Consider the following 27,923-nt stretch of genomic DNA (forward strand, 5'->3'; position numbering starts at 1 on the left):
GCTGTAGCTGGTACAACTGGCTGAGAAATATCTGAAAACAGACCACGCTTTACTGAGCCTGTGTTTAAGTACTTTGCAATAAAGGTTAGGTTTAATCATGTAATCTCTTATTCCCTGTCTAAATAGCTGGTGAAAATAATGTACAAAACCCCCTCAAATCCCCTACCACAATATCAGTCAGACTGTGATCCATATTCAGCACTTTCAAATTACAGGATGGCTCCAGTGAAGTGGAGTTGTCATCACTGATAACTCTGATTAATAGAAACCTGAAAGCAAGTATATTTGCATTACTAGACCTGACACCCCCACCCCCACCCCCCCACCCCCACCCCACCCCGAAGTCAGAGACTTGCAAATGGGAAAAGGAAAAGATGTAGCAAAATAGCTGATACGGTTTGCAGTCCTGGATACTCATACTTCAGGAAATGGTAATGTGCATCTCTGATAGCAGAAAGTGGCTGTCTAGACACTGCTGAACAGAAGTTATGTTTGCACAGTCTGGCTCATGCCCACCCTACTTAACTCTTCTAGAGCAGTTTTGGCCTGGAAGGAGCCTAGCTGCAGCAACCCAAACCAGCCAGGGGTTCAAGTAACATCTAACAGTGAAGACAGTGAGGGTCCAGGCTTGAGCCTGTTACTCAGCTCCCCCTTTTTGGGGGTGATATGGCCATTTCCAGGAGTAGTGGTGTTAGAGTCTTGCAGCCGGTTGAACTAACCAGCACAGGCAGCAACTTGAGCAGGGAGCAACCAAACCGAGTAGGTTTACATCCATTTGGCAGCAGTAGCAAGGATACTTCAGTTGAGATACATTGGAAAGAAGCAACAGCTCTGGAAATCTCCAAAATAATTATACTCCTCTGCTAAGGTAACTTACTGGACCAAAAGTATGTTAGTGTATAGAGCTGGTGCATTTAACTATTTATGAAAGGCATGCTTTGGGGACTGTTGCGTGAATGGCTGAGTTTCCCAGATGATACGAGTAATCTCTAGTTTCTAAGCCTCACAGTAAAGTACTAGACAAGGGATGAAAAAGATCTCTTAGAAGACCCCTGGTCACCTAGTGGTCACTGAATGCTACACCAGCATCTGTAGACTGAATTTAATTTTGTCTGTTACATGAGTGGAGTGTAATACTAGGATTAGAGATGTGTTTTTGCAATAGTTATATCAAAATTTGTTTTCATGGAGATAACTAACTGGGAAAAGAAATGTTTCATGGGGTAATAGTTTAGAAAACAGGATTTTCTTGAGCAGCAATGAAAAGGAATAGGTCAGCAACAGAGCCAGCGTATACTTGGTAACCCACATGAAGGTCTGACATCTCTTCTCTTCTCTGATAAAGTTCTTTCACCGGTTCCCTACCTTTCTTTTCTTACGTTTATTCCCCTACTACTGCCTTTCTCTGCAGCTCGTCCAGGGTAGTATTAAGCAGACACTGATATTATACACTAACTAACCAGAATCATCCTTGATGCGTCTATGCAAGCAGATACATATGTTAATAAGTGTAGGTCTGCTCTAAACTCCAGAGACTTCTTTGGACCCAGTGATGCTCTTTTCCAAGTCCCTTACAAACCCCTTGTTTTTACAGAAGCAATTGCCTTAACAGGAGATAACAGCAATGATTTTTTCTGGGCTTAAATCCTGATGTAAATTTCTTTTCTTTGGCAGTCGTACTCATTCTTTTGAACCCTTCTTTATCTGTGCCTCTGCACATTGCTGTGTGGCTTTAAAAGTTCCAATTTTATTCTATGTCACAAATATTTGTGTCACTCAAATATAACAATACATGGTAACAAGTGCACAAGCTTTAACTTGGTCATAACTGCCACCTGACAAAGCCATTTTTTTTGTGGATTAGGAGATGAAGCCAGAACTGCTTTAAGTACAAACAGAGAAGTTGCTGCCTGTTTTCCTGGGCCTTCAGGAGTTTACTTTTGCTTCAAACCAATAGGGCATGAGACATGGAGGTGGTCAGATCCTGACTGCAGAAATCCTAGATGCAGCACGCCATCCCAATTCCCACATCCAGATCAAGAATTAGAAAGGGAGGCAATTCGTAACATGGTTATTATGTAAAACATATGCACAAACTGAGGCATTGTGTACACTAGCATAATTATCCACTGCTGACAATGAATTTGCTGGTGCTGAATGTGATTAACCTGCAAGCACAGCCAAGAACTATTCTTGTTTCAGAAAGCCCATGTTAAACCTGCCTGCTTGCGAAACTGTGTTCAATGCTGCTTTAATTGCAACCATTGCCGACATACATTGTCAATAACAAGCATTTTTGCTGCTGTAGATGAGGGTAAAATGTGGCGATGTTGCAGCGAGCCAAAGCTTGAAAGCCCTCACTTAACTTGGATGCTCAGGATTTAAACTACTCAGGAAACTTTATGTCTCCGGCTATTTATTATGACATACAACATGTTCTTGGAAACCACTCCACATTTAACAGCAGTTAAACCCATCTGCTGCTCCTGAATTTTCATTTCATTCACAAGCCTGCTTTAAAAGTATTTTTGGACTTATTGCCAATGTGCTATCAACTGTTTATTATTCTGTTGTAAGTTGGTAAGAAGAATGACTCAAATTTTAAAAGGAAATTGTAGCTTCCTATACATTTTTGAGCTTTTCATTGAAACTTGCCTTCCCTTCATTGCCTGACATAATTGAAATTTTTAGTTTAAAAGCAATTATTTGCCACAAAAGTGTATAACCTCAAGCTAAATGCCGATTTTAGTGACTAGTAATTACATATTTGTAAATTCCACAGAATTCATCTAGTAATTACATCATAGGCATAAGGAACAGACTTGAATTTAGAACTGCGATCACAGATACTGTTCGGTATATTGAAGTTCCTGTAAGTGTAACAATTTTTCATTGCTTTATTTAAAAACACGATCACAATTTTCTTGACACATCTCTTCTCCCTATGTTGGTGTTGTGTTACTGTTACTTGGCATAGCAGTACTTCAATGTCCTCTACAAAGATTAATAGGAGCTTTGTAGTTGTAATTTTCATGAGATCTTCTTCACCTCATGAAGATTTTTTTTATACAGAAAACCTTATTTTCCTCCTTTTTCTTTGTGTGGTCGTTGCATGGTACTGTATAATGTTCTTGTGTGAAGGTAATTTTTCCTGGACCAAGGGACTTCTTAGTATTTAATATGTGCTATTTTTTTCCATGGCACTAAATTGATTCTACCTTAATCCACAGATTAACAAAGCTTTCCAGTCTATAGGTGTATTTAAGCCCTTCTAAAAGTGGAAAATGACTTAGAAACTGAAACTTGTCTCTAGGTCTTGTGTAAAACACTCGCTATTTTACAAGTGAGTTCTCCCAAGGGATCACAACTGTTGTCATAGTTCATAATATTTAAAGTAGTTTGAAACTTACATATTTTTTTTCTAATTAAAGAGTAGGAGATTTTCTATACAATACATGCCAAAAGTTCATATTTAAATTATATATCCATACCCAATAATAACTAGTATCAATGACAATGTCTGTTAGCAAATAAAAGATCTCCTTAAAAGGAAAAAAAAAAAAAAAAGACTACTATTTGGGGTGAGGGCAGTTGTCTAAGATAGACATCTAGTGTATTTTAGATGGCCTGCAAGATCCGAGATGTGCATGTGGCTGTCAGAAATGACTGAAGGAAACCCATAGCCTTCTGAAGTAGCAGCCAGAGACAAAGTGATACTTCAGCGCATCTAATACACTCTGTTTTGGAAACTCAGTCTCCCTTTTAAGATTGTCACATCCATGACGTACAATATGATGCTTATGAAGAATGCTGTTTATAAATGCTACCTTACTTGCATTTGAGTAGTTTATTCAAAACCCTATTTTTTACAATGAGAATTACATTTCTACACTGTGTATCCACTTGGTGCCATTCATACAATCTTACTTTGAAAGTGAGTATATATATATATATATATATATTTCTTTTTTTTTTTTTTAAAGAAATAACTGAGAGGAATGTGCCTTTTGCTATTAGCTGGCTATTAATCATCCTGCTCCACTAAAATTACTGAAATTACTAGGGAATAAACTTTTCAGGGGTGAAAGCTATGGACTCATAGCATGTAGGATTGGAAGGAATGTGTTTCAATGTTTCAGCACCCTAGCAGTTAGAGGCTTTTTTCAGAGCAGCTAATTTAGGATGATTTCTCTGGATTCTGTCCTCAGTGGAGACTAACGGATCACTATGCCCATGTAATATCTCATTTTCAGTCTTTCCTAGGTTGTGCTTTCTGAATCCATCATCACTCTTTTTCCTCTCCTGTAAATTTCCTTTGGCTTTTTCAGTATCTATCTTAAAATGCAGTGCCCCTAAAATGATACGTTCTGCTGGTGTCTTATCATCAATGATTACAGCACAATAATTATAACCCATTTCCTTATACACAGCAATCACTTATATTCTGAAGGAAGGCCATTTTGCAACAAAACTCACTCTTGGCTCCGCCTCAGTTAATGATCTCCACGTAGATGTTCCTTACTTTGAATTTTTGCATTTGATCTTTCCTCCGGTAGAGCAGTGCTTACTGCTCTGGGAGCATTTCTTGCATCTGTGTTTATGAAACCACATGTTTCTTTTCAAAAGTCTCCAGAACCAAATCCATGAACTAAACTACATATATGCAGAAGATTGCTGTGGCCAAAATAACACAAAGCCCTTGTGGACTTGTCCTTTAAATGCCTCCCAGTGGCTCCTGGTAGGCTTCATCTTGATGTATGGGAATCCGCAGCCACACATTACACTGTAAAATAAGTTACTTTAGATTTTGTCATATAAAAATCCTTTACGTATGAGCTCAATTGAATATTCAGACCTCAATTCATTCCAGTTCACTGAGGTGGGAATGCAACCTCCAAAGGGTGTCTCAGTGCACTGAAGCCCTGAGCCATTCTCAGGAGTTTCCCATGTCTCCACGGACTCTTCTCCTAGCTGAAAAACCTAAATGCCTGAAGTTTGACAGCATCAATATAATCCTCAGTTCTTAAGAATACTGTTGTATGACAGCAGTAATCCTTTTAAGCAGAGCTAGAAGTCCCTTTTCCTTAGAATATACTTTTTAAAAGCTTTAAAAATGTTATACCATCTTTTTTTTTTGACCATTAGTTGCCACTCTTTACACCAACAGTGTTTCAAGATTTCCCTGAATGACTTGTTAGCCTAGTGGTGTTAAAAAAAGACTTACTCTTGCAGGTGAGAGTGAAAAAATGTGGGTTTTTTTCTCCTTGTTCTTTTTTAAAAGTTGTATTCCTTAGCAATACAGAAACAAAAAGTTTTTAAAGTGATCTACTGCAAGGTGAGGATCAGTATTACAAATGCATCATAATGAATGTGGCCTTTGTAAAAATGCTTTTTAGTACCTTAGGAATTAAACATTCTGTAAAAAAAAAAAATATTGGATGCATAGCTACAGACATGGTAGTTTTGCTATTGACAAAACCTGTGATCCTTGCAACGCGTCTCCCTTTGCTGACAGGGCTCTTCCACATTGCTGTTATTTGTTAAAAACTCATGTGTTTTCTATGGTGGTGTTGACTCATGCCTAGGTGGGAGCCTGAATTCAGTGCAGATTTTCCGTTTCACAAAAAATGAAGCCTGATGTTCATTAAAAGCAAATGTATAGTCTCTTTCTGTTAAAACTTCACAAATTCACAGTGATAATTAGAGTGGATTTTAAAATGTAGAAGGAACAGGGTTATTTCTAATTTTAGCGAGAAAGGGGTGGACTGTCAAGAGAACATTTATTTATTCCTTACAGCCTTTTTGCTTGATTTTCTAATAATTACTTGAGATTGGTAGATGTTGCATACTAAAAATAAAATTAAATATAGTAGTACAGTGTTAATTCTATAATATATATAGAACTTACTTGTTCTCCCTTGAAGAATAAACAGCTATTCCATAGATATTTATAATCAATAATATGCACTCACATTTGGAATATTATATAATATAATGGCATTTCATTTTTGTTAGAAAGCCTCTGGCCAATTCAACATGTATTAACACCAGTTTTCAACTTGAAGGGGAATAGATGGCATGCCAGGATATTTCCCAAAGCAGATATAGCAAAAATGAGCCCCCAGCCCCCTAAAAGCAACCTGGGAAGCAAAACCACAGAAGTAAGCACGGTATGCAAACACAATGAGAAATCTGAGTTTGGAACATGTCCTGAGTAGATGTCTCTATGTACTTCCAGAAAGGCCAAGAGGAAGAAAATCCCACAGGTAGAGGCCTTCAGCTGGGACCTTTTCCTGAAATGGAATGGACTAATGCACAGGTGAGAGTAGTGAATTTAGCTGTGAGAAATAAGTGAGGAAAGGAAATAGTTTCTGGATTGCTGCTTCATAGTTTTGCCAATTTTTCTCACCAATGCTGCCCTAGACTCAAAAGCACCCATTTCAAGTTAAACAAAATATTTGTATAAATGCTTCAATAATTGACAAGATGCTGTGGCATATAAGAAGCCTCAGCTAGGTACTGATCAAAGTGAAAACAATCTGGCTGATGAGGAAAAGAATTTGGCCTCACCTGATGCAAGTCAATGATATTGTTATGGTAGTCAATGGAGAGACTCTTCCTGGATGCAGTTCTTCCAACCTGTTTTGGTTGTCTCCTTTAGATGGAGGTGGATTGTGCCCTGAAAATGATTGTCTCTTTCCATTGTCTTTATGTCTCTTTCCACTGTTCTTTATGGTCAAATAACACAGCTCATGTGCTCAGGAAAATGTCACATTCATCTTTTTGAAATTTCTTCTTATTGTCTGTTGGCCTAGCAGAGATCCAATCAGTCTCTGAGGTGTAACAGGCAGGACCAACCTGGGGTACAGGGCAGGAAGACTAAGTATATTTATGTTGAATAGTGCTGCTATCATGGACCTGAAAAACCTGACAGACAAGAGCATTGTTGAAGTTGCTTGGGGGTTGTTGTTTTTTGTTGTTGTTGTTGTTGAGGGGGTGGGGGGTTTATCCATTTTTTTTCAATAGAGGAGTTGTCATTGAAACTCGCAGTACAAAGAAACTCCAAATCAACCAAAAGTGCCGGTGACTCTATTGCACTAGGATACTAACCTCCATACATTTCTGTTATCAAAATATGCAGTTTAGTTTATGTTGCATTTGTGTTCTCAGTTTTCAGTGTATGACCTCCTGCCATTATGATAATAGATGTGTGAGAAACTTGATATTTTGGTTGTTTGCCAGCTGAGTCCTTTGAAGTCTCAGGAGGAAAAGAAGGCAGTTTACGATATCAGGATAATGCACACTAATGGGATATTTCTGGTCAAAGTAGTCTAAAGATATATTGTTGATGTCCAAATTGCTATCCTTTGATTTCAGAGTTAACAAGACACTGGGATAAATAGGGCAGATGACAATTCTGAGTGACCCTTGCACAGCTCTCTGCCAGATATACATCAATTTATAATGGCTTAGCATGCCTAGGTGATTTTCCTAAACATAAGGGCCAAAAATATGTGGCACTTAAGGTGGCAACCCAGCAGGAATCAGTAGCAAGTATAATGGATAAGAACTCTGACAGTATATATCCAAACACTCAATTTCTGCCTCCTAAGATTTTGAGAAAGGTTTAAAGAAGCTTATTTCTTGGTTTATATTGGATGCACATAACTGATTTTTGCTGTTTTTTTGGTTGGGTTTTTTTTGTTGTTGGTTTTTTTTTTTTTTTTTTGTAACATCTAAAAGAAGAAATGAAGCTCGTCAATCACTGTTTAATTAATTGTGTCATTTATTCATGTAAAGATGAACCAAAACTCTGATACCTCTTCAATACTGAGTGGCACACAGTAGGAGGGAAGTGCTGTTTGCTCCTTAACAAGCCCATATGGTGGTAGAAGATCCAGTGTCCCTACTATGCAAACACACTGAGTGTTTAAAAGCATGTTAAACAACATCTGCCAGTGATAAAAAAGTAAAACAGAAGGCTTATTGCTTGATAACTTTCACCTAAGAGCCTTAAAAAAGGAGGCTGAAGAGATCTGTTAGAATATATTTTAAATTCCAGAGAGATGGAGTGTGAGTACCATGCTTTTGTTTTTACCTTTTTTTTTTTCCCAAATAATGTTGCAGAGCAGGTTAGCTATATGTCAGCCCTGGAAGACAATATTGGAAAGATTAATGAGGATTTAGCTAAGAAAGCAAGCATAAGAATAAATTAATGGTTGGAGTAAATTAATGATAGTCAGCATAGTTTTGAAGTAAAGCCATTGTGTTAGATAAACTTCATTTCAGAATGTGATTTTTCTTCATAAATGGTCCTAGGTGGTGTTTGGGCTTCTGTAAGACATTTGATTTAATTCTGTATTGTACCTGGTATAAATACATAACAGTATACTTTATCAAAATGGTATTCCTTAAGAACTGACATCTCAAAGTATGAGTCAATGAGAAATGACCTTTACACAGAAATTTTGAGGGATTGTCTTCTGTGATTTAGAATTGGATGTGGACAACATATTTCACTATTTTCACAAATCATTTGGAAGGAAACATGAATTCTTGGAGTGCAAAATTTGCAGATGATGCAAGGATTGAAAAAGTAGGAAAAAAGAGGGCACAGTAGTCAGGCAGAACAAGCCAGTTGCATTCTAGCCTGGTAAACAGAGGCCACTTCAACAAAATCATTATTACCTAGAAGAGAGGTATTACACAGCTAGAAGGAAGTAATACCAGCTAGACATACACAGGGGGGACCCCTACAGCGGAAATAAATGACACTGAGAATGTTCCAGAAGAAAGAACAGACAACTCAGCAGGGCTTGTACTATGAACTTTGAATGTTGAAAAAAGACTGAAAGTTGAGAATAAGGAAGTGGTTTGATTTGTACGTAAAACCAGTAAGGTTATGGAAACACCACACCAAGATTTGGAGTCTATACTTTTAAAAGATATTAAATATGTATGAAAAGACAGAAAAGAGAGTAGGGTGGAGAAAAATTCTTCCAGAGATAGATATGATTTAACAACAGTGTATTCCTATGGAGACACTGGGAATAAAAGGGTTCTTCAGAGTAGTGGAGAAAAGCAGAATACCTACCATGGTGAAAGCAAACAAATGCTGGGCAGGCATTCCTAGCAGTGAGAATATAGGACAAGCTATCAAGGGAGGTAGTAGATCTCAATCTTGTTATGTTTTCCAGATTAGATGCTTTTCTGAAATAGATAGGCACACTTTAGGTTAAGACAAGTTATTGTTGTCAGTGTTATGTGCTGCAGTACATTAGGCTAACCTCAATGATCTAGTGATACTTTCTGCCTTAAACCCTGAATCTTTTAGGTGCCTTTCTCCAGCAGCGTCAGCAAAAACTTCTTCAGTACAGGAATGTGGGATTAGATGATATGGTTGAGGGAGATTCAACCCATATAACTAATGCAGTTTATCACCTTCTTCCCCAGCCAGTATTTCAAATGAAGAAATGTGGAGCTGTATTATTTGGTCTAATGAGAGCATTTACTTCCTTTTTACTTTCTTCCCATGGATGAATAGAGGCTAGCGCTGCTTTTCTCATTTTACATTTTCCTTGGCCTGAGATTTGCAGCTTGCATTTTAATGCAATCATGAATCAATCAGACTCTATGCAGAAGCTATGAGGCATGCCATACACAGCTACCTTTTGAAATTTTGCTGTTGTCCCCTTACATGAAGAGGCTTCCCACAAAAAATGAGTGACTCCTGTATTATTTGTCATCCACACTTCTGTTATTAATGTCCCAGGAAAAAAAAAAAAAAAAAAAAAAAAAGTCACATGTTATGAGGTACTTCGGTTCACTGTATTGTGCTTTTTTTGGAGATATGTCTTTTTAGTCTTTTTTTTCCCCAAACTTCATAATAGACCAGATAAAAAGCTCAGTACAACCATCTCATGGCCAACACATGTGGAGAATGAAGTTTGAATCTTTCCAAGATCATTGATTTCTGAATTAATTTTCCTTCATTGGCTTGTAATCTGGAGTAGCTAAATTTTGCTTAAAACAGCAAGGTTTGGTTTGGAGGGTGTGACGTTTCAGTGCTGCATGACTGTCTGCCATCTACGTCTCAGTGACATTTTATATAACTGGTTGAAGTTTAGATGGTCTTTAAAATGAGATTCTAGACAAGATATGTTGTTTGAATTCCTGGCTTTGCAACTGCTATCTTGAGTCACCTTCAGCAGCTTGCTTCGTTTTCGTTGCCTTTGTTTTCCTGACTGTAAAAGAGACATAACATTTTCCTTTCTTTTGAAGTGTTTTAAGAAGCACAATAGTGCCTGAAGAGTCTTTAGACATTTTCTATCTGGTTTACATATAACTAATTCATTACTGTACAACCATTACATGTATGCTCAGTGGTGAATGAGACATTATCATACTGTAGCATTCTAGGACATTTAGAGGTCAGAAGAAACCGAGACCCCTTCAGTCTGCAAGTCTATAGGTGTGCTGATCAACCCCGAGTGAAAGTATATTTAAAATCAGCTTTGTTTTCCTCCCCCCACTACACCCCATTATAAAATTTATTTTTTAGTTCCCTGCTTTGACTTGCACCTAAAATAAACTGTCTTCTCTTATTCCCATCCTGCTTACCCTATATCATTCACTGGGAGAAAGTGACTCACCTCTCCAGTTAGGCAAGGATGGAAGGGCCCATTGTTCAATTGTGAAGACTTCCGAAAGATTTTCATGCTTTTTGTTCAATTCACCAGCAAAGTCTGGTTTGTCTTAACATCTAAAAAAAAATCAATGGCTAGGTAATGAGGCGTCTAAGACCTTGGCCAAATCCTGATGAGTACTGTTGAGCAATGGTTTATGTCTGTTGTCTCTCAACAGAATCAACTCAGAATGGAAACTCTCTGAAGCTTGGCCACTCTGTTTTTGTGTTGTGGGTTCACTGAAAGCCTACAACAGTGGAGTTCCAGGCCTTAACACTGGTACTGAGATGTTATAGCAATGGATACAGGGCTCATCAGAAGTTAAGATGCTTTGCATAATTACCTTTCAACTGGGAAAAGGGAACTGAGCTCCCATGGTCCTTACTGTAATGTGAAAAATGCAGTGGAGGATGTAGGCAGAGTTCAAGTCTCAAAACCTAGTTGTATTAAGTGGAATTTCTCTGATGTGCAGATCCATTTCCTTTGTGTTCTTAGGGAGATATTTCTTAACTAACATAGCTATTGAGCTTTTTCCCCTGCTAATTTTTTAGAAATGAGTCTTTGCTCTTGCCTACATATCCCTATAGAATTGTGAACTCACTCGTTTCTCCATGAAGAATTTTTGTGCTGAAAACACTGCATGGGTATTAGGAGGTCTAATTTTGCCTACAGTACCTTTTCGTTATTTATAATTACTCATGAGTAGCAGGATAGTTGGATAGGTGCACTTTATGCATTTATTTTCCCTTTTCTTGTGGCATCAGTTGATGTTCTACTGTGGTTTTTCTTATGGGCTTTGTCAGACATTGCTCAGGCACTCCAGCTTATCACCGCTGTGTAGTTGACCTTCCAACATCACAGGCTGAGCAGAAGAATGTGATTTCCCTCTCACTCAAGCAAATGATAAAACTTCAGAAGACTTAAACAAATCCAAGATATTGCCCACTATTTCTAGTTGAACACTTACAAAAGTAGACAACATTTGTGAGGTTTTATTACCAAAGACCTTTCTTCTGGCTTAAATGCTACTGGAAATTCTCTTTGTTGTTAAGAAACAGAGATGTATTGATATTAGAAAGGGACGCTATTTGTGGGCAATTCTTTCGAAGTGAAAGTCTTCAAATTGTTGGGTGGCTTCTATTAACAATCATCATTGATATCTCTTATACTCCTAGAAAAGTAATTAGGTAAACTGTCTGTAGTGGCCCCTGAAGACACATTTTATCTGAAGTGATTTATTTCTATATTCCACTTCCCTGCACAGAAGAGTGTTCACTAGACCTTCCAGTTACCAAAACTTCCAGTTACCTAAAATCTTGAGCAGTCTTACATCTCCTATGCAGTCAGCAGCAAAGGTAACTGCTGATTTTAATCCTCAGTTAAGAAATTCTCAGATACTTTCCTGCAGAGGTCTAATATTAATATCCAGATAATATAAACTGAAAGTACAGATAACACTTTTACTCAATGAAGCTGAGCCAAATAGTGGTAACATCAGTATTCTGTATCACTTACCCATGTTACATGGGGTGAAGTGAGTGCTGGAGCTTGAAATGAGTTTTTAAACTAGTTAATTCTTGATTTTTTCACTCCTGTGATGTAATGCAGCATGGATTGTTTAATTTACAGCAACAAAATGGTTCGGGGTTAAATGTTACAGAGGCAATGAAGAGGTTGTTCTGCTTTTAATTGATGCTGTGACCTACATTGTTCCCCAAGGCACCACAGACATTTTTCAGAAAAGTCTCCTCTTAATTATAATTGTATTCTGTGGTGCTGGGTCAGTTGTCACTTCCATTACATAAACTTTAAAAACTATGGGGTTCAGTTATTTTAAATCACATTAGGTAAAGATTTGCCACTGAGGCTGGTAGCTTGGATACAGCTACTTTCTGAGATGATGGTGACTTCAGTCTCACAGCCCCTTCTGTACAAGCACCCAATTTTGAGGGCTCCAGGACGCACCTGCGTAGCTGTGCAGTTTCTGAAGGCACTTCCTGCATTCTTGAGAAACAAACCCAAAAATGCTGAATATTTGTGTTCCCGTAGCCTCCTGTAGAGCACATGGGTGGGTGGTCCTGACCATCCACTAACCCTGGTTTCTGGAGTAAGCCCTAACCTCACTGCACTGCTGAATATACTCCATATTTCCTCCCGGAGGAAAAGACGTCTGTTCATGCATCCTGTGGTGCCTATACCATCTGCCTCATGGAAACGGTGAGATGTATATTGGTAACTTAGATGAAAGATGCCTTACATTAAAGGAGTCAGCCCTTTTTAAGGAAGAGGAAATCAATCTCATTCCTAGGCAGTAAAAATTAAGAGCTGGTGGGCTTTAATTATACACCGTCTGCATTCCTTTTCTTTCATAGACGAGCTTATGTGGTCAACTTGTAATATCAGACCGTTCTTAACTTCATTGCGAGGTTGAGTTTTTTTCCGCTCGTGATAAATAAACTATTTTTTTTATCTAATTATTTTTTATTAGCAATTTACTCTGGATGGGGCTAAAATTGCACTTACCTCCATTATAACTTGCTTAGTGGAAACATCTGGGATTTTTTGATTATTTAGTTATAAAATCAACTTAGGTTGGATAAGCAGCTCTGCATTCATGAGAGCTACAAGTGCTTCCCAACTCTGAAAGTCTGACCCAGAGCTTCCAAGGCTAAAGAATCAAAAAAGCAGTAATCTTTATAATCTTGAAAGTTATTAGACAATCTTAAAAGTTATTAGACAATCTTAAATTATTGCATGGAGTCATCATTACACAGCAGTAAGGAACTGAGGAACACAGCTTCTGAAAACTTCAGGAGCCTGAAGTCATAATCTGATCCACTACCTTTTCAGATCTCTTCAAAATTTTGCAGCTAAATGTAATTTTCTTTAAGAAACATAAGTAAGTGCTTGTATTTCTTCTGGAGGCAACATCCTAACTAAATACTTTATTTGTTGTTATTTATTAAAGTTTTCAAATTGGGATATCCCTGACCTTCGGGAACGACTGATGTAGTTCTTTAAGCTCTGGGTGTAAATTCAGAAATTAGTCATAATTCAATTTGTTGCTTAAGGTAAAACAGTTATTGCAATGGTAAAGTCTTTCTGCAAAAGGTGTACGTTGTATCTCAAAGTGTACTCTTATGTGCCTTTACTTTATATTGAAGCTTCCTGCCTCAGTAAACTGTCCTACTTAATTTTTTAATTTATTCAGTCTCCAACTAAGGGATTGAAATGATTTTGCTTCATACTTGCAAATCTTCACCAGTTCAAAACACAATTGTGAAATATAAGCTATATAAACAGTGTCTTTAATTTTATTAGTAATGCATGCTCTTTCTGTAGACAGCACAAAGCCTTTTGATTGATTATATAAACTGTTCATAAGAAGTTTACAGCTTCAAGTGGAATTATTTTTTTATGTTATTTGAAAAAGTATTTCCCAGGGTAAAAGTGATCATGATAAAATGATATCTTTACAGTACAGAGCTGTGTTTCAGGGAAACTGGATTCAAATTGTACCTTTTTCTTTCTTAGTGCAATAGGGAAATGTAGAACTTTCCATAACATCAAATGACTATATCTCTGAAAAGAAAATGTTTGGTTTAATTTTTTTTCTTGATGTTGGCATCTAGTTAAAAGCATTTTTATTCAGACCCTTTATTCAGTGAAGTACTGAAAAGAGATATAGGTATTAGTAGAAAATTTAGAGAATCTTAGGAAACAAAAAGGAAGAGGTTTAAAGAGCAAACTGATTAACTCACCTGGCCCCTCAGCTTCTACCGCAGCCAACCCTCAATAACAAAAAAGTAACACTTTTATTTTGTTGGGAAAAAATTACTGTTCTTGCTTACAAAAAACATTGTTACTGATTGCATTACAAATGAGGAATGGCTAAGTTTAATCTGTAGCTAAAACCTGTAGAAATTTTAGACATCAAGAACCAGTTAAATCCCATCAAACACAGGCAATTAAGATACCTTTCCATGTTCAGCATCTGAATGTGAGCCAAGCATGCTCTTTATTCCAACTGTGTTTAATAAAAATTAAAACGTTACTCAATTGTCTAATTCAAACACAGAAATCCCGGAGAATTAAACAAATTATATTTCTGCTATAGCTTTGTTTTCTACAAGGCAGAGTGTATTGTTGAGAAGTAGAATATAAATAGCTTCTTTACTAGTTAAGCCTTCAGTTCTGCTGCAGGTTTTAATTATCATTGAATGAACTGTCTTAAATCTTCCCCAACACACACACACACATAATCGTAATGTATTCTACTTATCTAAGAACAGTTATATCTCACTTTGGCCATAGGGATTTGAAAATTGCAGGTTTTGTTTTGACTTCTCACAGTTACGTATTTATAACCTTACAGACACAAGGAAAATATAGCTCATTCTTCATTTCTGTCCTATATTCAAAGGGTTTCTGCCGCTTCTTCCTCTAGTGATCTCTGAAGGCCTTTATTCCTTTCAAAATACGCAATTCAGCTCATTGAACTAAATTTCCAATGACCAAAATTCTTCCATTTTGCTTAGAAATTCTATGAAAAGAATTGTCCATTTCTAAGCTTATATTGTCCTTCAGCTTAAACTCCACAGAACTTCTGGATCCCAGATTTTCAAAGCTCCTTTGAAGGTTTCTGAAGGCCTGAAATTATTTCTAAAATAATATGGACACAAGCTACCCACTTTAACTTTGAAGTTAGTTCTACTTTAAGACGAAGTTGGACTACATGGCACACATCACTTCCAGCTCAAATTTTAATTCCATAACTCTATGATACTGTGATTTTCACTGAAATAAATCAGGGATTGATTTTGAAGAGTGAAATTACAGACTAAGAACTAAACATTGTAGGCATCCAAATTTAAAACCTGTTTCCTAGCCACACCTGTGTCACTTTTAAAAGTTCAGTTCATCTTTTTCTTTCATCTGTTTCATTTTCACTCCTACAGTGCTAAGCTACTTTTTTTACTGGTAACTCTGAAATACTTGGCTACTTTGCTTTGGTTTTGCCTTCTCTTTCCCTGACCTTGCCGAGTCCCTGTTGGCAAAAGCACACTACAAACCTTTTATATCATAGTGATGTCATGGATGGTGCAACTTTCAGGTATTATTTTTGCAGTGAAATAGAAAATTTTGAGTAAACTTTAGTGAAGTATTTTTTTCTGACATAATCTGCATTTACAGTTCAGGTAAATACATCCTTTTGGAAAATTGAAAATCTCAGCCAGAACGTGTAAAAAAATTAATACATTTTTCCAGCAGTTAAGGGGCTTTTCATTAATCAGTGCTAACAAAATATGCAAAATCAACTCCTTTCAGGGATTTTTTTCCCCTGCTGTCTTTCTATCTGTTGTGGAAACTAGAAAACAGAGTGTAAGGCAGTGGTGCCATAGGAACACAGGATGAAAAGACAGTCCCTCTCCCAGATAGTTTCTGAATGAAGTAGAGGAAAAAATAAAAATAGGTGAAGTAGGCAAGAAGAGGTATAAAAACATGCTAAGATAGCACCAACTACTGATAATTTTTAATTAATTATTAATGTAAAGAAAGATGGTAAAGGAGTATCTTTGGGGGATATTTTGCTGACGGATTTCAAGTGCCATTCCTGAGAACTTGATAGAAACTGAACCTGCACTGCCATTCCTGAGAACTTGATAGAAACTGAACCTGCACAAGATCCAATTTTACTCTCATTTTTGGGAAATCTCTGAGCCCTTGTAACACGTGCAAAAGGAGTGGGTGTTCACTTACAGAAGGGGTCCAAAAGTGTGTACTGGAAGGGGCCACAAGGACTTTTTCCCATGATCTTCGTGTACCAGATACTTTGGGACAAAAGGGATAAAACTTCTTCCCTGTCTATTCTGAAGAATTATTGAACACCATTTTTACCTCTGCAACACAACCTTATGGGAGAAAAAGAACCCAGTGTTTTCCACTGTGATGGATGTAAGTTGTGCTCCCTGGGCCAAGAGGTGGTGCACCAGGCTGACAGTGTGCTTAGCCACACGTTCTAGCTTCTCCTACTTCTGGCAATAACTATTTTTCATTTCTTCTGCAGATGAATTAACAGAGCTTTCACAGGGCCATTTCATAATGGGGGAAAAAAGCTAGGTCTATAATAAATGGCTAAATCTTACTCTCTCCTTCCAAGTGTAGCAGAAGGAAAGGAAAACAGTAATTTGGAGATAGCTGGAGTCTGGTATCAGCAGGTAGAAATTTTACTTACGTTTACAGAATATAAAACCTTTCCCGTGACTTTTGAAACAACTGGATGACTTCTTGACTTCTAAGTCAAGATATTTTTTTAAAAATCTTTTGAGGGTTTCCTATTTGCTGCCCTTCCTAGCAATTCAGCAGTTTAAGTTAAGTAATTGCTAAGCAAATTCCAAAGTTTTTCGATGAATGTCAGCACTTGCCTTCTTTAGCTGCTAGGAGAGAGGTAGTTTTTGCACAAGTAGTTGATCTCAAAGAGTGAAACTTTTCTTCTCAGGTTAGATTTTTATAACATTGCTAAATTTCCCCCCCTGGTCTTTATATTTATTGGCAAAGAGGATGATTTGGGATGAGAGAGAAAGTGACAGTGGGTAAATTGGGGTGGGAGACAAGGAAAGATTGATGACAAATTAGAGAAACATAACTGAAAAGTCTCTATAGAGAGGTAGCATCTGGGGAAGAGCGGGTCTGAACAAGCCAAAAAAAGATACGGGAACAGAGAAAAAGAAAGAAGAAAAATGTGTTCATAGATTACCTATGGAATAAGTGTCTGCTGTTTGCTGAGTAAAGGATATACAATGTTAACTGGTTAAAGTTCCTTTCTTCTTGCTTTCTTAGTTCTGTGTTGACTATATTTCATAGAAATGCAACAATAATCTGCAACAAAGCTAAGACTGAGCCACATCTAAATCCATAGAGTATCTTTTAGTCTTTAACATGGGAAAACCTCTAAAGAGGTGGACAGTTTTGTTACTGTCTTAGAGCAGATGACACCAGAAAATTCATATAAGATATAGATTTGAAAAGTCAAGTATTATATTACCTAGTCAAGCAATAATCAGTATTATTATGTTATCTATCAATATTTTAACTGTCAGGTTATCTGAAGAAACAGGACTTTACATGGCAACTGTGTATAAATCTTCCAGTATCTGTGCAGCTGTAGAGGTATTTGAGAACTGTGACTTTAGTATTTGTTAATATTAAAAAGACTGAAAATAAAATTTATTACATCAAGCTATTGTACAAGTATTGGTGTAAAACACACTGGTGTTCTAGTCCTAGGAATTAGTTGGGTGATATGAAACAAAGGTGCTCCATAAACTGCTGCAAAATAGATTTTTTTTTTGTCCTAGATTAATAGTCAAACAGAAATTCTCTGTGCCCTGGAGTTTGTGTGTTGTGTAACTTGTCCTTCATATATCTGTCTTCATACGATGTAACTCATTTTGTTGGTCCTTTATTATATTCTTTATTTGATGTTTTTACAAATAATGAATTAGTCAAGTTAACAAGTAGGCTTTATGAGTGGAGGCTCAACAGGTTCATGCAAAGGGACTGTTTCTGAAAAATAAATATATGGGAAATTTTTATTGTTTCTGCTGTTCTATGATTTTTCAGATCTCATAAAACAGATTGCCTTCTAACTATAAACATGACCAGGCATCTCATATCCTGGTTAAATAAATAAGTAGCCCAAATAATTCATTACCCAAGCAACTGTCTGTGATTCTTCAGTAACAGTGGATTGAAGAGCTCAAACCTGATGTAATTCCTTCTTTTAAGAGCACATGGAAACTCACGCCCTTGATGTCAAACTTTTCCTTTTCAGTGGGACTGGTTTTAGTGCACAGGCAATGCCAGTGTAAGGAAACAGGCAATATATTCTTAGATTGCTACAAATAAATATGTTTTAACATTTAAAGCTAATTCTGGGGCAGAATAGCATGAAGCCCTATCTTTTAGCGTTTGGTTTGTGAAGCAAATATTTATAATAGAGCAGAGTTTTGGAATAGTGCTCCATATTACAATGTCCTGGAGGCATTTGTAGGAAGTTAAGAGGTATCACATAAATAACACCAGAATTTCTTGCATTTGAAGTTACTGAATGGGCTGGAATATTAGTTATTAAAACCATTGGGTTTATAGCTGTATAATATAGTCACAAGCTAAAGTATTTTCTCAATAATTTGATCAGCTGCTTTTAATTTATTATTATTATTTTAAGTACAGGTGCATGTGACTTTTCAAATATAGTTCAGGCTGAAGTTCTTAGGAGTGGAGAGAAATATGTTTCCTCGCAGGCTTGCACAGACAGTCCTACATTAGTCTGTCTCCTTCTGTTGAGTACCTAGAGATTGGCTGTTTCTGTAAGATGAGTCAGTATATAACCTCATACTGGTAAAGGAGTTGCTTAGTTCAGCACATTCACTCTGCTAGAAGAGAGCAAAGTTGGGTTTCAGTCCTCTACTGACATGACTTGAGATGGTCATATCTGATGAAAGGAGAAATAATAAGAATAATCCAGAGCCTTTTACTGATGAACTTTCTGTTAAAGAAAACCCACACAAAAGTATGTTTTGAAAACTGTGACACTGTGACCTGAACCTTATCCAATAACCAGTTTGGTGCATTTGAAACTGGCAAGCCAAATGATTAAAGACTTGATCTTACTAGAACCTAACTAGTGTACATCTTCTAATCTAATGCCTGAAACATTTGTCTTGAGCTTGTCATACATCCTTTTTACAAACTTAGATTACAGAAATTTTCTACCACTGTAAGCACTTCATTTACAGATCTGTCAATTTGAAATCAAATGAAAAGTTAAATGGAAATGGAAATGATGGGTAAAGATGTGACGGTCCAGATTACTTGAGCTGCCAGTCTTAGGCTAAACAAAGCTCACATTCCACTTCCAGGTGGAAGAGAAAATTACCGTTTGCTTTCATGAAAGATGCTTAGCTAAATGTAGCTCTTGACCAACAGTCCTAATCAGTGAAACGCCTTTCCAGGCTTTTTGTGAATTGCTGAGAACAAAATGACATTGTGTGTACGCAAACCATCTGTTTATTGTGGCTGACTACCATAAATATGCATGGTACTGTATATACCTAACATGCCTAAGCTGGCTGTAGATCTAATGACATAACACAGTACATAATTCAGAGGGGGGAGGTGCAGAAGTAACCTGGAAAAAAAAATGCGTCAGCTTCATAAAGAAGACATGGATTTTCTATTTGTTCATCTTTGCACTTTTGTGTTTCTTAGATTCTTTTATCTTTTTGTTGTTTTTTTTTTTTTTTCTTTAAGGAAGGGGATATAGATGTTTTTCTTATCATAGTGAGAAATCTGAAGTGACAAAGTTAAGACAGAATTTCCTACTGTGCTATAATTTAAGGTTTTAAGTGCCTACAGCCTCTGTGGATGCTGGGGTGCAAGGAATGTCACATCAACTGACTCCAGGGAATAAAGGGTGACAATGACTGATTAAATAAGAAAACCTGTTTGTAGGAGACACATTGTGAAGACTGGGTCTCAATTGTCTTGCATTCCATCATGATTAAAACTAGAGTCTAAGGCTTTGGACAAGTGATGTTGCATTCTCTTAAAATGTAATTCAGTTTTAATCCAATTTAATTTTACGAACCTTTGGTTTTAAATCCAGGTTTACCAGGCGACAAATGTATTTTTAGATGTAGGAGGGTCCCACAGATTAAAAGCAATATTTTTATGGGTCCTTGGGTATTTAATGTGAAGGAAGTATAAATAACTCTGTGAAGTAAGCACAAATTTTACAAGGTGCACTAAACTAGGTTCGGTGGAGTGTTCCTGAATACTGCAGCTTTGCTGGTTTAGCTGTAAACTGTTCACTTAAAATCAGTCATTGCTGTCACAAAGCTTAAGATTTTCATACTGTACTATGTAGAGAGAGATTAAGGCCTTCCAATTGATGGCTAATTTTTGTCTGGTCATTTGTTTTCATTTTGTATTAATATGCTGACATTGGTTGTTCCAGTCAGTCAGTAGAGAATTGCAACAACTTCAGTATTTACTCAGGGACTGCTGCTCTTCTACTTCTGTACATATTGCCTTATTAGACTTCAGAAAGAATATTTTTATTTATATTTAAAAAGAAACTCCAAAAAATAGTACAGGTAAATATCCCATTCCCAGCAGTCTCCTGGAGGGAGCCATGTGACAGTGTCGGAGCCAAAGAGGAGGGCAATGCCAGGTACAGCACGGCTTTAATAGGTTCGCACTGCCACCGAGCTAAGGGACCTGTTTCCCCTCTCCCACCACTAACTGGAACAAATTGACTCTCCACTGCTTTGCGCTGCCTGCCTCTGTATCTCATTCCATTATCTGGAGCACAATGGGATTCTGGAGTCATTTTAGCATTGCCAGTGTTCAGCTCGGTAAACAAAAATACGTATTTAACACTGGTGAGGTGATCAAGCAAACCTGGGTGACAGCATATTGTGAAAGGGAAGAGGTTGAAAAGAATCAATGCTAATTCTGACATCAAATTATATACTGACGCAGAAAATGAATCAGAGTAAAGCATTTTTAGCACTCAAAAGCATGCTGATGTAGGGACTGCTAATGAAAATTGGTCTAATAATTTGAAATGCATGCATATCACATACACATATCTCATGCACTAAAATATTTTGAATAAATGGCACTTCTATTGGAAATTCTAATCAATGCCTTATTAAACATGTTACATTTTCGGTCAGATGCACACTTTTTAATCTGTTCCACAGCTTCACTGGTGGACAACATTTGAGGTTTTCATGTTCCTCATAAAATACCCTTTTGATTTTGACAAAAGTATCTTCCAAAAAGAAATGTGTTTGTTGCCCATCTCATTATTTTTCTTGAGAGCAAACTGCTTCTTATTTAATTGCATTTGGATATTGCTGCATTTGCTTGGTTTCAAATACCATAATTAAAATAACAACAGTCATTGTGACAGACTTATGAATAAAACTTGTGACAAAATCTTACTAATCCCTTTTCTGCTTACTCAGGCAATTGGTATCATTCTGCCTAAATCTTAATATTTGTAAGTTTGTTGTCAGTTAAATAACCCTTAATTTTTACATTGGTTGTAACTGTACAGATGTCCAGCCGATTGAGTGTTCTTTAACCGGTATATTCTCATAGTCATATATTCTTCAATACATCTGCATATACTATGGTATATAGGGGGGGAGGGGGTGATGGTGTCCAAGTTTGTCACAAAGTACACATGTTAATATCCATTAAAATGTTCAAAGAGCAATAGTCATCTTAGCCTCTATATTGAGAAGATATCAAAGCAGCTCAGCAGTGTGTTATGAGCAGCTAATTGGAAATTTCTGCTTGCTGTTTGTGTCATTCTGTCCTTCAAGGGAGATTTTGATCAACTGCAAAATCTTGCCCAGACTTACTATTTCTTTTTAATCCTGGGAAGTCAGGATGCATCACTTTATTTTGAGATTGCTGTCTGCTCATAGTGAGGAGGTTCATAAAACCCACACACTAGCAATTCCCCAAAGGATAAGTCAATTAAAATATATCTAATTTACTGCTGTTGTACATATTGGGCAAAGTGATGAAGAGAAATGCTTTAATATTCATCTTGTGTGGATTCAAGATTAATGACACGGCTTCTCAGTCTAGCGGCTAGACCAATTTATATAATATATCCCAAACTCCATATGGTTCCTTATTGCAATACGCGGGAATAAAGTGTCTACACTTCTCCAACCATTTTCATAAACGCAGAATTTTCTAACAGCAACCTCCGTCCAGTCTTCAGCCTCTCTAGGCCATCAGTCACCTCAGGATGCAGTACTGGATCCCCCTTTCAGTGCTGTTGCCAGAAAAAAACGGGATGCTATTTTAACATGGATATCTTAGGCACATAATACTGAGAAACAACTGTGGTAATTAATAAAACCAAACTCTTTGACATTTTAGTATAGTTTATATATAATTCTTCTATGGGCCAAAAGAAATCAAAATATTGAGTGATACCCTGAAAATACTTGTGGAATTGGACAAAATTTCTTCTCATTTGGTATGACCTCTTTATTCTAGTGATATTTCTGAAATTATCTTTCATATGTGTAAAACATTTTCAGAAGATATTAGTGAAAGGAACTTTCTTAATGTACTAGTCAGAGAGAAAGGACATAATGCTGCCAAAAGGAAATAAAATGTTACAAGGAACTTAAAAAGTAAGGAATAGCATAGAAAGTAGAAACCAACCTTGCCTAAAGAAGTCTTCATTATACTAGCTATGATATATTATGTATAATTATAATTGGGAACATGCATTTCTTCAGATTCTTGTTTGCTTTTGCTGATGTCAAACATTATCCAGATGGTATAGTGCATTTTCTGTAATCACCTCCTTTTTATCTCGTGCTTTTCCTGATCTGTATTCCTCACAGTGCTTTTTTTTCCTTTCCTTTTTTTTTTCCTTAGAAAAGACGATATCATGTCCTTCATTCTTAGCCCTATTGCCATATTTTTTCTCCATTTCAACCATTTCTTAGTTCATAAGCTTAATTTGTCCTTTTTTCTTAGACACGCTTATCTCTGCTGACTTCAGATTTAATGGCCTGAGTGATTTAGAAGAAAATATTACTTGTAAAGAATATTGCCAGTTATTAGTACACTCTTCAGATCCTACAACTATAAGGATTGTATACGTAAGGTGTATATATATCTCTCACATATATGAATCCTGAGGTTTGATGATATGAACCAACACTTTTTTTTTTTTTTTTATCAGCCTAAGAAGCACAAAATTATCTGCATGCAGTTTGAAGGAGCGATTTTTTTGAAAATCAGTGGAAAGAAAAACCCTTCCCAATGAGACCTAATAAGCTACAAAGGAAGAAACTGGTTCCTCTCAGAGAGCACCTTAGGCAGTCAGTGCAGAGGAACATGTGGCGGAGAACAGAGCGGGTACTGGCATCAGCCAGGGGAAGGGGTGTTGAATTTTTTGACTGAATTGTCTCCTGTCTTTGAAGACTTTTCAATACCCACAAAATAAAGAACCTCTTTGTATTAAAATTTCAGGATTCCCATTAGCCAATCTCTGTAATGAATACACAATAGAAAAGAATTAACATAGAAAGATATGCAAGCACGTGATTAATCTTAAGCATTAACTTTTGTTGTCATTCCCATCAAAATGAACAATTTTGATATCCATGTGGTATTTATTTTGGCCTGGCTACCTCCTAGCACATAACAATATGATTTAAATCTCCCTCTGCCTCTGTGAGTTAATGCATACTAACAGATTATGCATTAGCATAAGAACTTAGAGAGATAGAAGTGTATACAGAAAACTTTTCCAGGTACTGAAATGCATGTGACAGCTATCTGAGGAAGAACCAATCAGCTATTTGAACAGTGCATGTAACTCATAACAAGAAGTAAAAATAAGTGAAAATGCCAGGAAAATCAACCGATGAAATTTAAAATTTAAGTCAGTATTACCCAGGACACTGGGATTAGAATGCCTAACCTTTCAGGATATGCTATTAATTTTTTTTCAGCAAAGCTAGAGTCCAGAATTATGATGGTGTCCTTATCACATCAAGTGCCAGTGTAGTACTGATGGGGGGAGTGAAAGACTTCTACCTACTGAATTGTGATCACCACCTTCTGTATCTCCACGGCAGTTCTTGCAAATCTTCCAGGTCTGAACTATCTAAAAAGTCTTCTCAGATGTAAGTTCAGGGGTTTCCCCACTTGTCACTGGTCCAGGTGCTCCTTGGTGTTTGTGTAGGTGATCACATCATCCAACACTTCTCGTATACCCATCTATATTCTTCACTGCAGGTCTTCGCTGCGCTTTTGTTCTCTTCACACTTTGGCGCATGCTGCTAAAGCACCAATTCATCAGAGAGCCTGTTTAAGTGATTCGGGAAAGAAATGTGTTCACATGTAATTTCAGGAATTTGATGTCAGTAGAGCTTGGGGCAGACGTGAAACACAGGCAGCGCACACATACTTGCCTGATCTTTATTCTCCATGAGTCAATCCACAGGAACCAAGACTGAGGGAGCTTAAGGCCAGGAGAGGCTATAAGAGCAGGCTGCTTGAAGACCCATTAGATTTAGTCACGTTTCCTTAAGCCTTAACTTGCACTGGCCTAAAGAACATTTACATTTCAAAGACTTATATCTCTCCTCAAGGCCTTCCATCCTGAAAGGTATCAGGTAATAAAGAAGGCATGGCTTGCTTGGGCAGTTTGCTCTGATGGTTGCTTTCCCTGCTATTACCGTGTGCCACATTTCCAGTGTAAAGCTGTCTGGCAACAGTTTACAGTCAGTGGTTCCTGTTATGGCTTTTTCTACTATATTAAACACTGCATTCAAATCACTTCTCGGTCAGCAGATGGAAAGTTAAACAGCTTGAGTTTTTAGCCTTTTACTAAAAGAAAATGGTTCCCTATCCTTTGAATCATTTCATTCTTCTCTTTCCTTAGGTCCTGTTTTACAACGCCCTTATTAAAATGTAGACACTTTAATATTATGCACTACCCCTGCATCAGAGTTGTGGTGCACTGTACTGAAGTGAAATTGCTTCTCTACTGCCCTTCGCTACTAATTGGATCTACTGCTTTTCAAAAGCACATCTGGGGATTAAGTTAAATTTTTCCAAAATAAGCATAGAATCATAGAATCAGAGAATGGTTTGGGTTGGAAGGGACCTTTAAAGACCTAAAGATCATCTAGTACCAGCTCCCTGCCATTGGCAGGGACCTTCCACTAGACCAGGTTGCTCCCAGCCCCGTCCAGCCTGGCCTTGAGCCCTGCCAGGGATGGGGCACCCACAGCTGCTCTGGGCAGCCTGGGCCAGCACCTTGCCGCCTTCAGCATAAATAATTTCTTCCCGATATCTGATCTAAACCTACCCTCTTTCAATTAAAACCATTCCCCCTTGTTCGGTCACTACAGACCCTGGTAAGAAGTTTCTCTCCATCTTTCTTATAAGTCTCTTTTATATACTTCAAGGCCACAAGAAGTTCTCTTCAGAGCCAGGTTGAACAACTCCAGCTGTCTCAGCCTGCCTCCAGAGGAGAGGTGCTCCAGCCTCTGATCATCTTTGTGGCTTCCTCTAGATCCTCTCTAACAGGTCCATGTCTTCCCTGTGCTGGGGGCCCCAGATCTGGATGCAGCACTGCAAGTGGGGTCCCACCAGGCTGGAGCAGAGGTGGAGAGTCATCTCCCTTGACCTAATGGCCAAGCTTTTTTGATGCAGCCCAGGACACGACTAGCTTTCTGGGCTGCAAGCGCACATTGCTGGCTCATTTCCAATTTGTCATGTTTTTCACATTTCATAAAACCTGGTAGGAGTTTTGCTTCTCCAAGGAAGCCCTCAATTCTTTCCAGAGTCCCTGTTTTCCAATTAAATCCCTCTTTCTGTAGACTGTGCCTACTTTTTAAATTCCTAAATGTGTAGCTTATTTCTACTAAAAAATATATTGAATAGGAGTAATTTCAACCAACTTCAAATACTTACAATGTCATGAGTCAGTCTGTTTTTTGTTTAGGATCATTGGAGAGAAGTAGGCACTTTTATTGACGGTGTTACTAATCTGAACTATCATAGGCATCTAAAAGTGCCTATTTCTCTCCTTGGGCTATAAAATGTAGGTGGCTCTTACAGTGAGGTAATTACCTCAGATATCCACAATGTAGACAGATTTCTTTGGCCAGGTGAATACCATCCCGTTTCTGGTGGAATGAACCTCTACAGCTCTGCCTTCAGTACTCTCAACCCTACCAATCCTTACGTCACCCAAAATTTTCATCAGAGACACTTTTATGTATTTCAAACTGTTTAATGAAATGGTTCAGTAGTGCAGGACTTGCTGCTATAGCTACAAATTTATATTAGAGATATTTTCATTCAAATCATGTTGCTCCACTGTTGACTAGTTTTTGTATTTATTGTCTAGCCAATTCTTTGTTAAATCTATGCTTTAATGCTTTTTAATAGTGCTAATTTTCTACATGGTTCTCATATAATGGCCTTTCAGAAATCTGAATATTTTACATTTGACAGTTATCTTTGTCAGCCAAAGTGGTACACACAACAGAGGATGCAATAGGGTTTAGAAAGACCTGTTTTCCATAAAATCTAGGGCAAGTACTTAGCAACATTTTTCTTTAATTTGTTGAACTGAAAATCTCTGGTTTCTATTAATGTACTTTTTTTAAATTTCCAAAGGACCAGATATAACAATATACTTCTTATGCTCCTTCACATGGTTGCTCTGAAGTGTTTTATATTCCGCTATGGTGTTCCTAATATATGAGCCTGAACATCAGCTGCAGCCATAATACCATAGGATTTAAAATCAATATGAGAATATTTTAGTAGTTGTTTAATATGATAATAGATAATAAACTTTCAGTTTAGCTGGAAACTGTGTATCTATAAATTTTTTAATTACTATAACTATCCATATAAGTTTAACAGTATTTATGTAGGTTTAGAGGTCAATCAGGTTTTTTGTTTGTTTGTTTTTTTCCCATTGGAAAGATTGACACATAGTAATCATCAGTCATACTTCTCTATTAAAGTCGTGGAACAATTCAGCTGTTCATATCATCTTTCTAACCAAAAGGTGTACAAAGTTTCTTTTGCTTACTTGAAAAGGTGATGTTTGGAAAGGAGATACATGGTCATGGCTGTCAGGTCTTCCATCAGAATGGATTATAGTGCTCAAAATGTGTGTGAACTACATTGAGATTTACAACTGCTGTTGTAACTAGTAGTGTTCTTACTCTCAGAGTTCTCTATAAAAAGTTTTGAATGCCTAGCATATCAAAATATATTTTACCCTTTTTCTCAGAACTGCCAGGGACAATAAGGCATCTTCGAGTCAAAGCAGCAACTGGTAATAAATGAATGAAACCATACAGAGTAGCCACCTCTCCACTTGACTCACCCAGACATCCAATTTACTATGTTTTGTGTTCTGAAAACACCAAACTATAGTGATTCATTGGTTTCTATGGCTTGTGAGCAATACCCTTTATTTTTCGTGATGTCCGTCTTTGTACTTCTGACATCCTCATATTATAATTCCTTATTATAATAAAACTAATATTGGTATTCCTTATTTGCCAGCACAGGTGCATCCTGTTCTGTGAAATACCTGAGCCATGTGCTGTAGGGAGATTACTCAATGTGTAAATGATATTTAAATAT

At 37.2% G+C, this 27,923-nt stretch overlaps 1 protein-coding gene across 12 annotated transcripts in view; it reads left to right on the plus strand.

The window, feature by feature from the left end:
• Positions 1–27,923, plus strand: part of DLG2 (discs large MAGUK scaffold protein 2) — a 1,040,391-nt gene that overhangs the window by 394,887 nt on the left and 617,581 nt on the right. For 8 of the 12 annotated variants that reach the window (XM_056327218.1, XM_056327222.1, XM_056327223.1 and 5 more), the window contains one exon: positions 6,239–6,319. The exons of the other annotated variants lie outside the window; for them this stretch is intronic. In XM_056327218.1, the coding sequence (XP_056183193.1) occupies positions 6,239–6,319 (81 nt within the window). The remainder of the gene's footprint in view (positions 1–6,238; positions 6,320–27,923) is intronic. 12 annotated transcript variants of the gene reach the window in all.

Source organism: Falco biarmicus, chromosome 2 (assembly GCF_023638135.1).
Source record: "Falco biarmicus isolate bFalBia1 chromosome 2, bFalBia1.pri, whole genome shotgun sequence".
In the NCBI taxonomy this organism is placed as follows: Eukaryota; Metazoa; Chordata; class Aves; order Falconiformes; family Falconidae; genus Falco; species Falco biarmicus.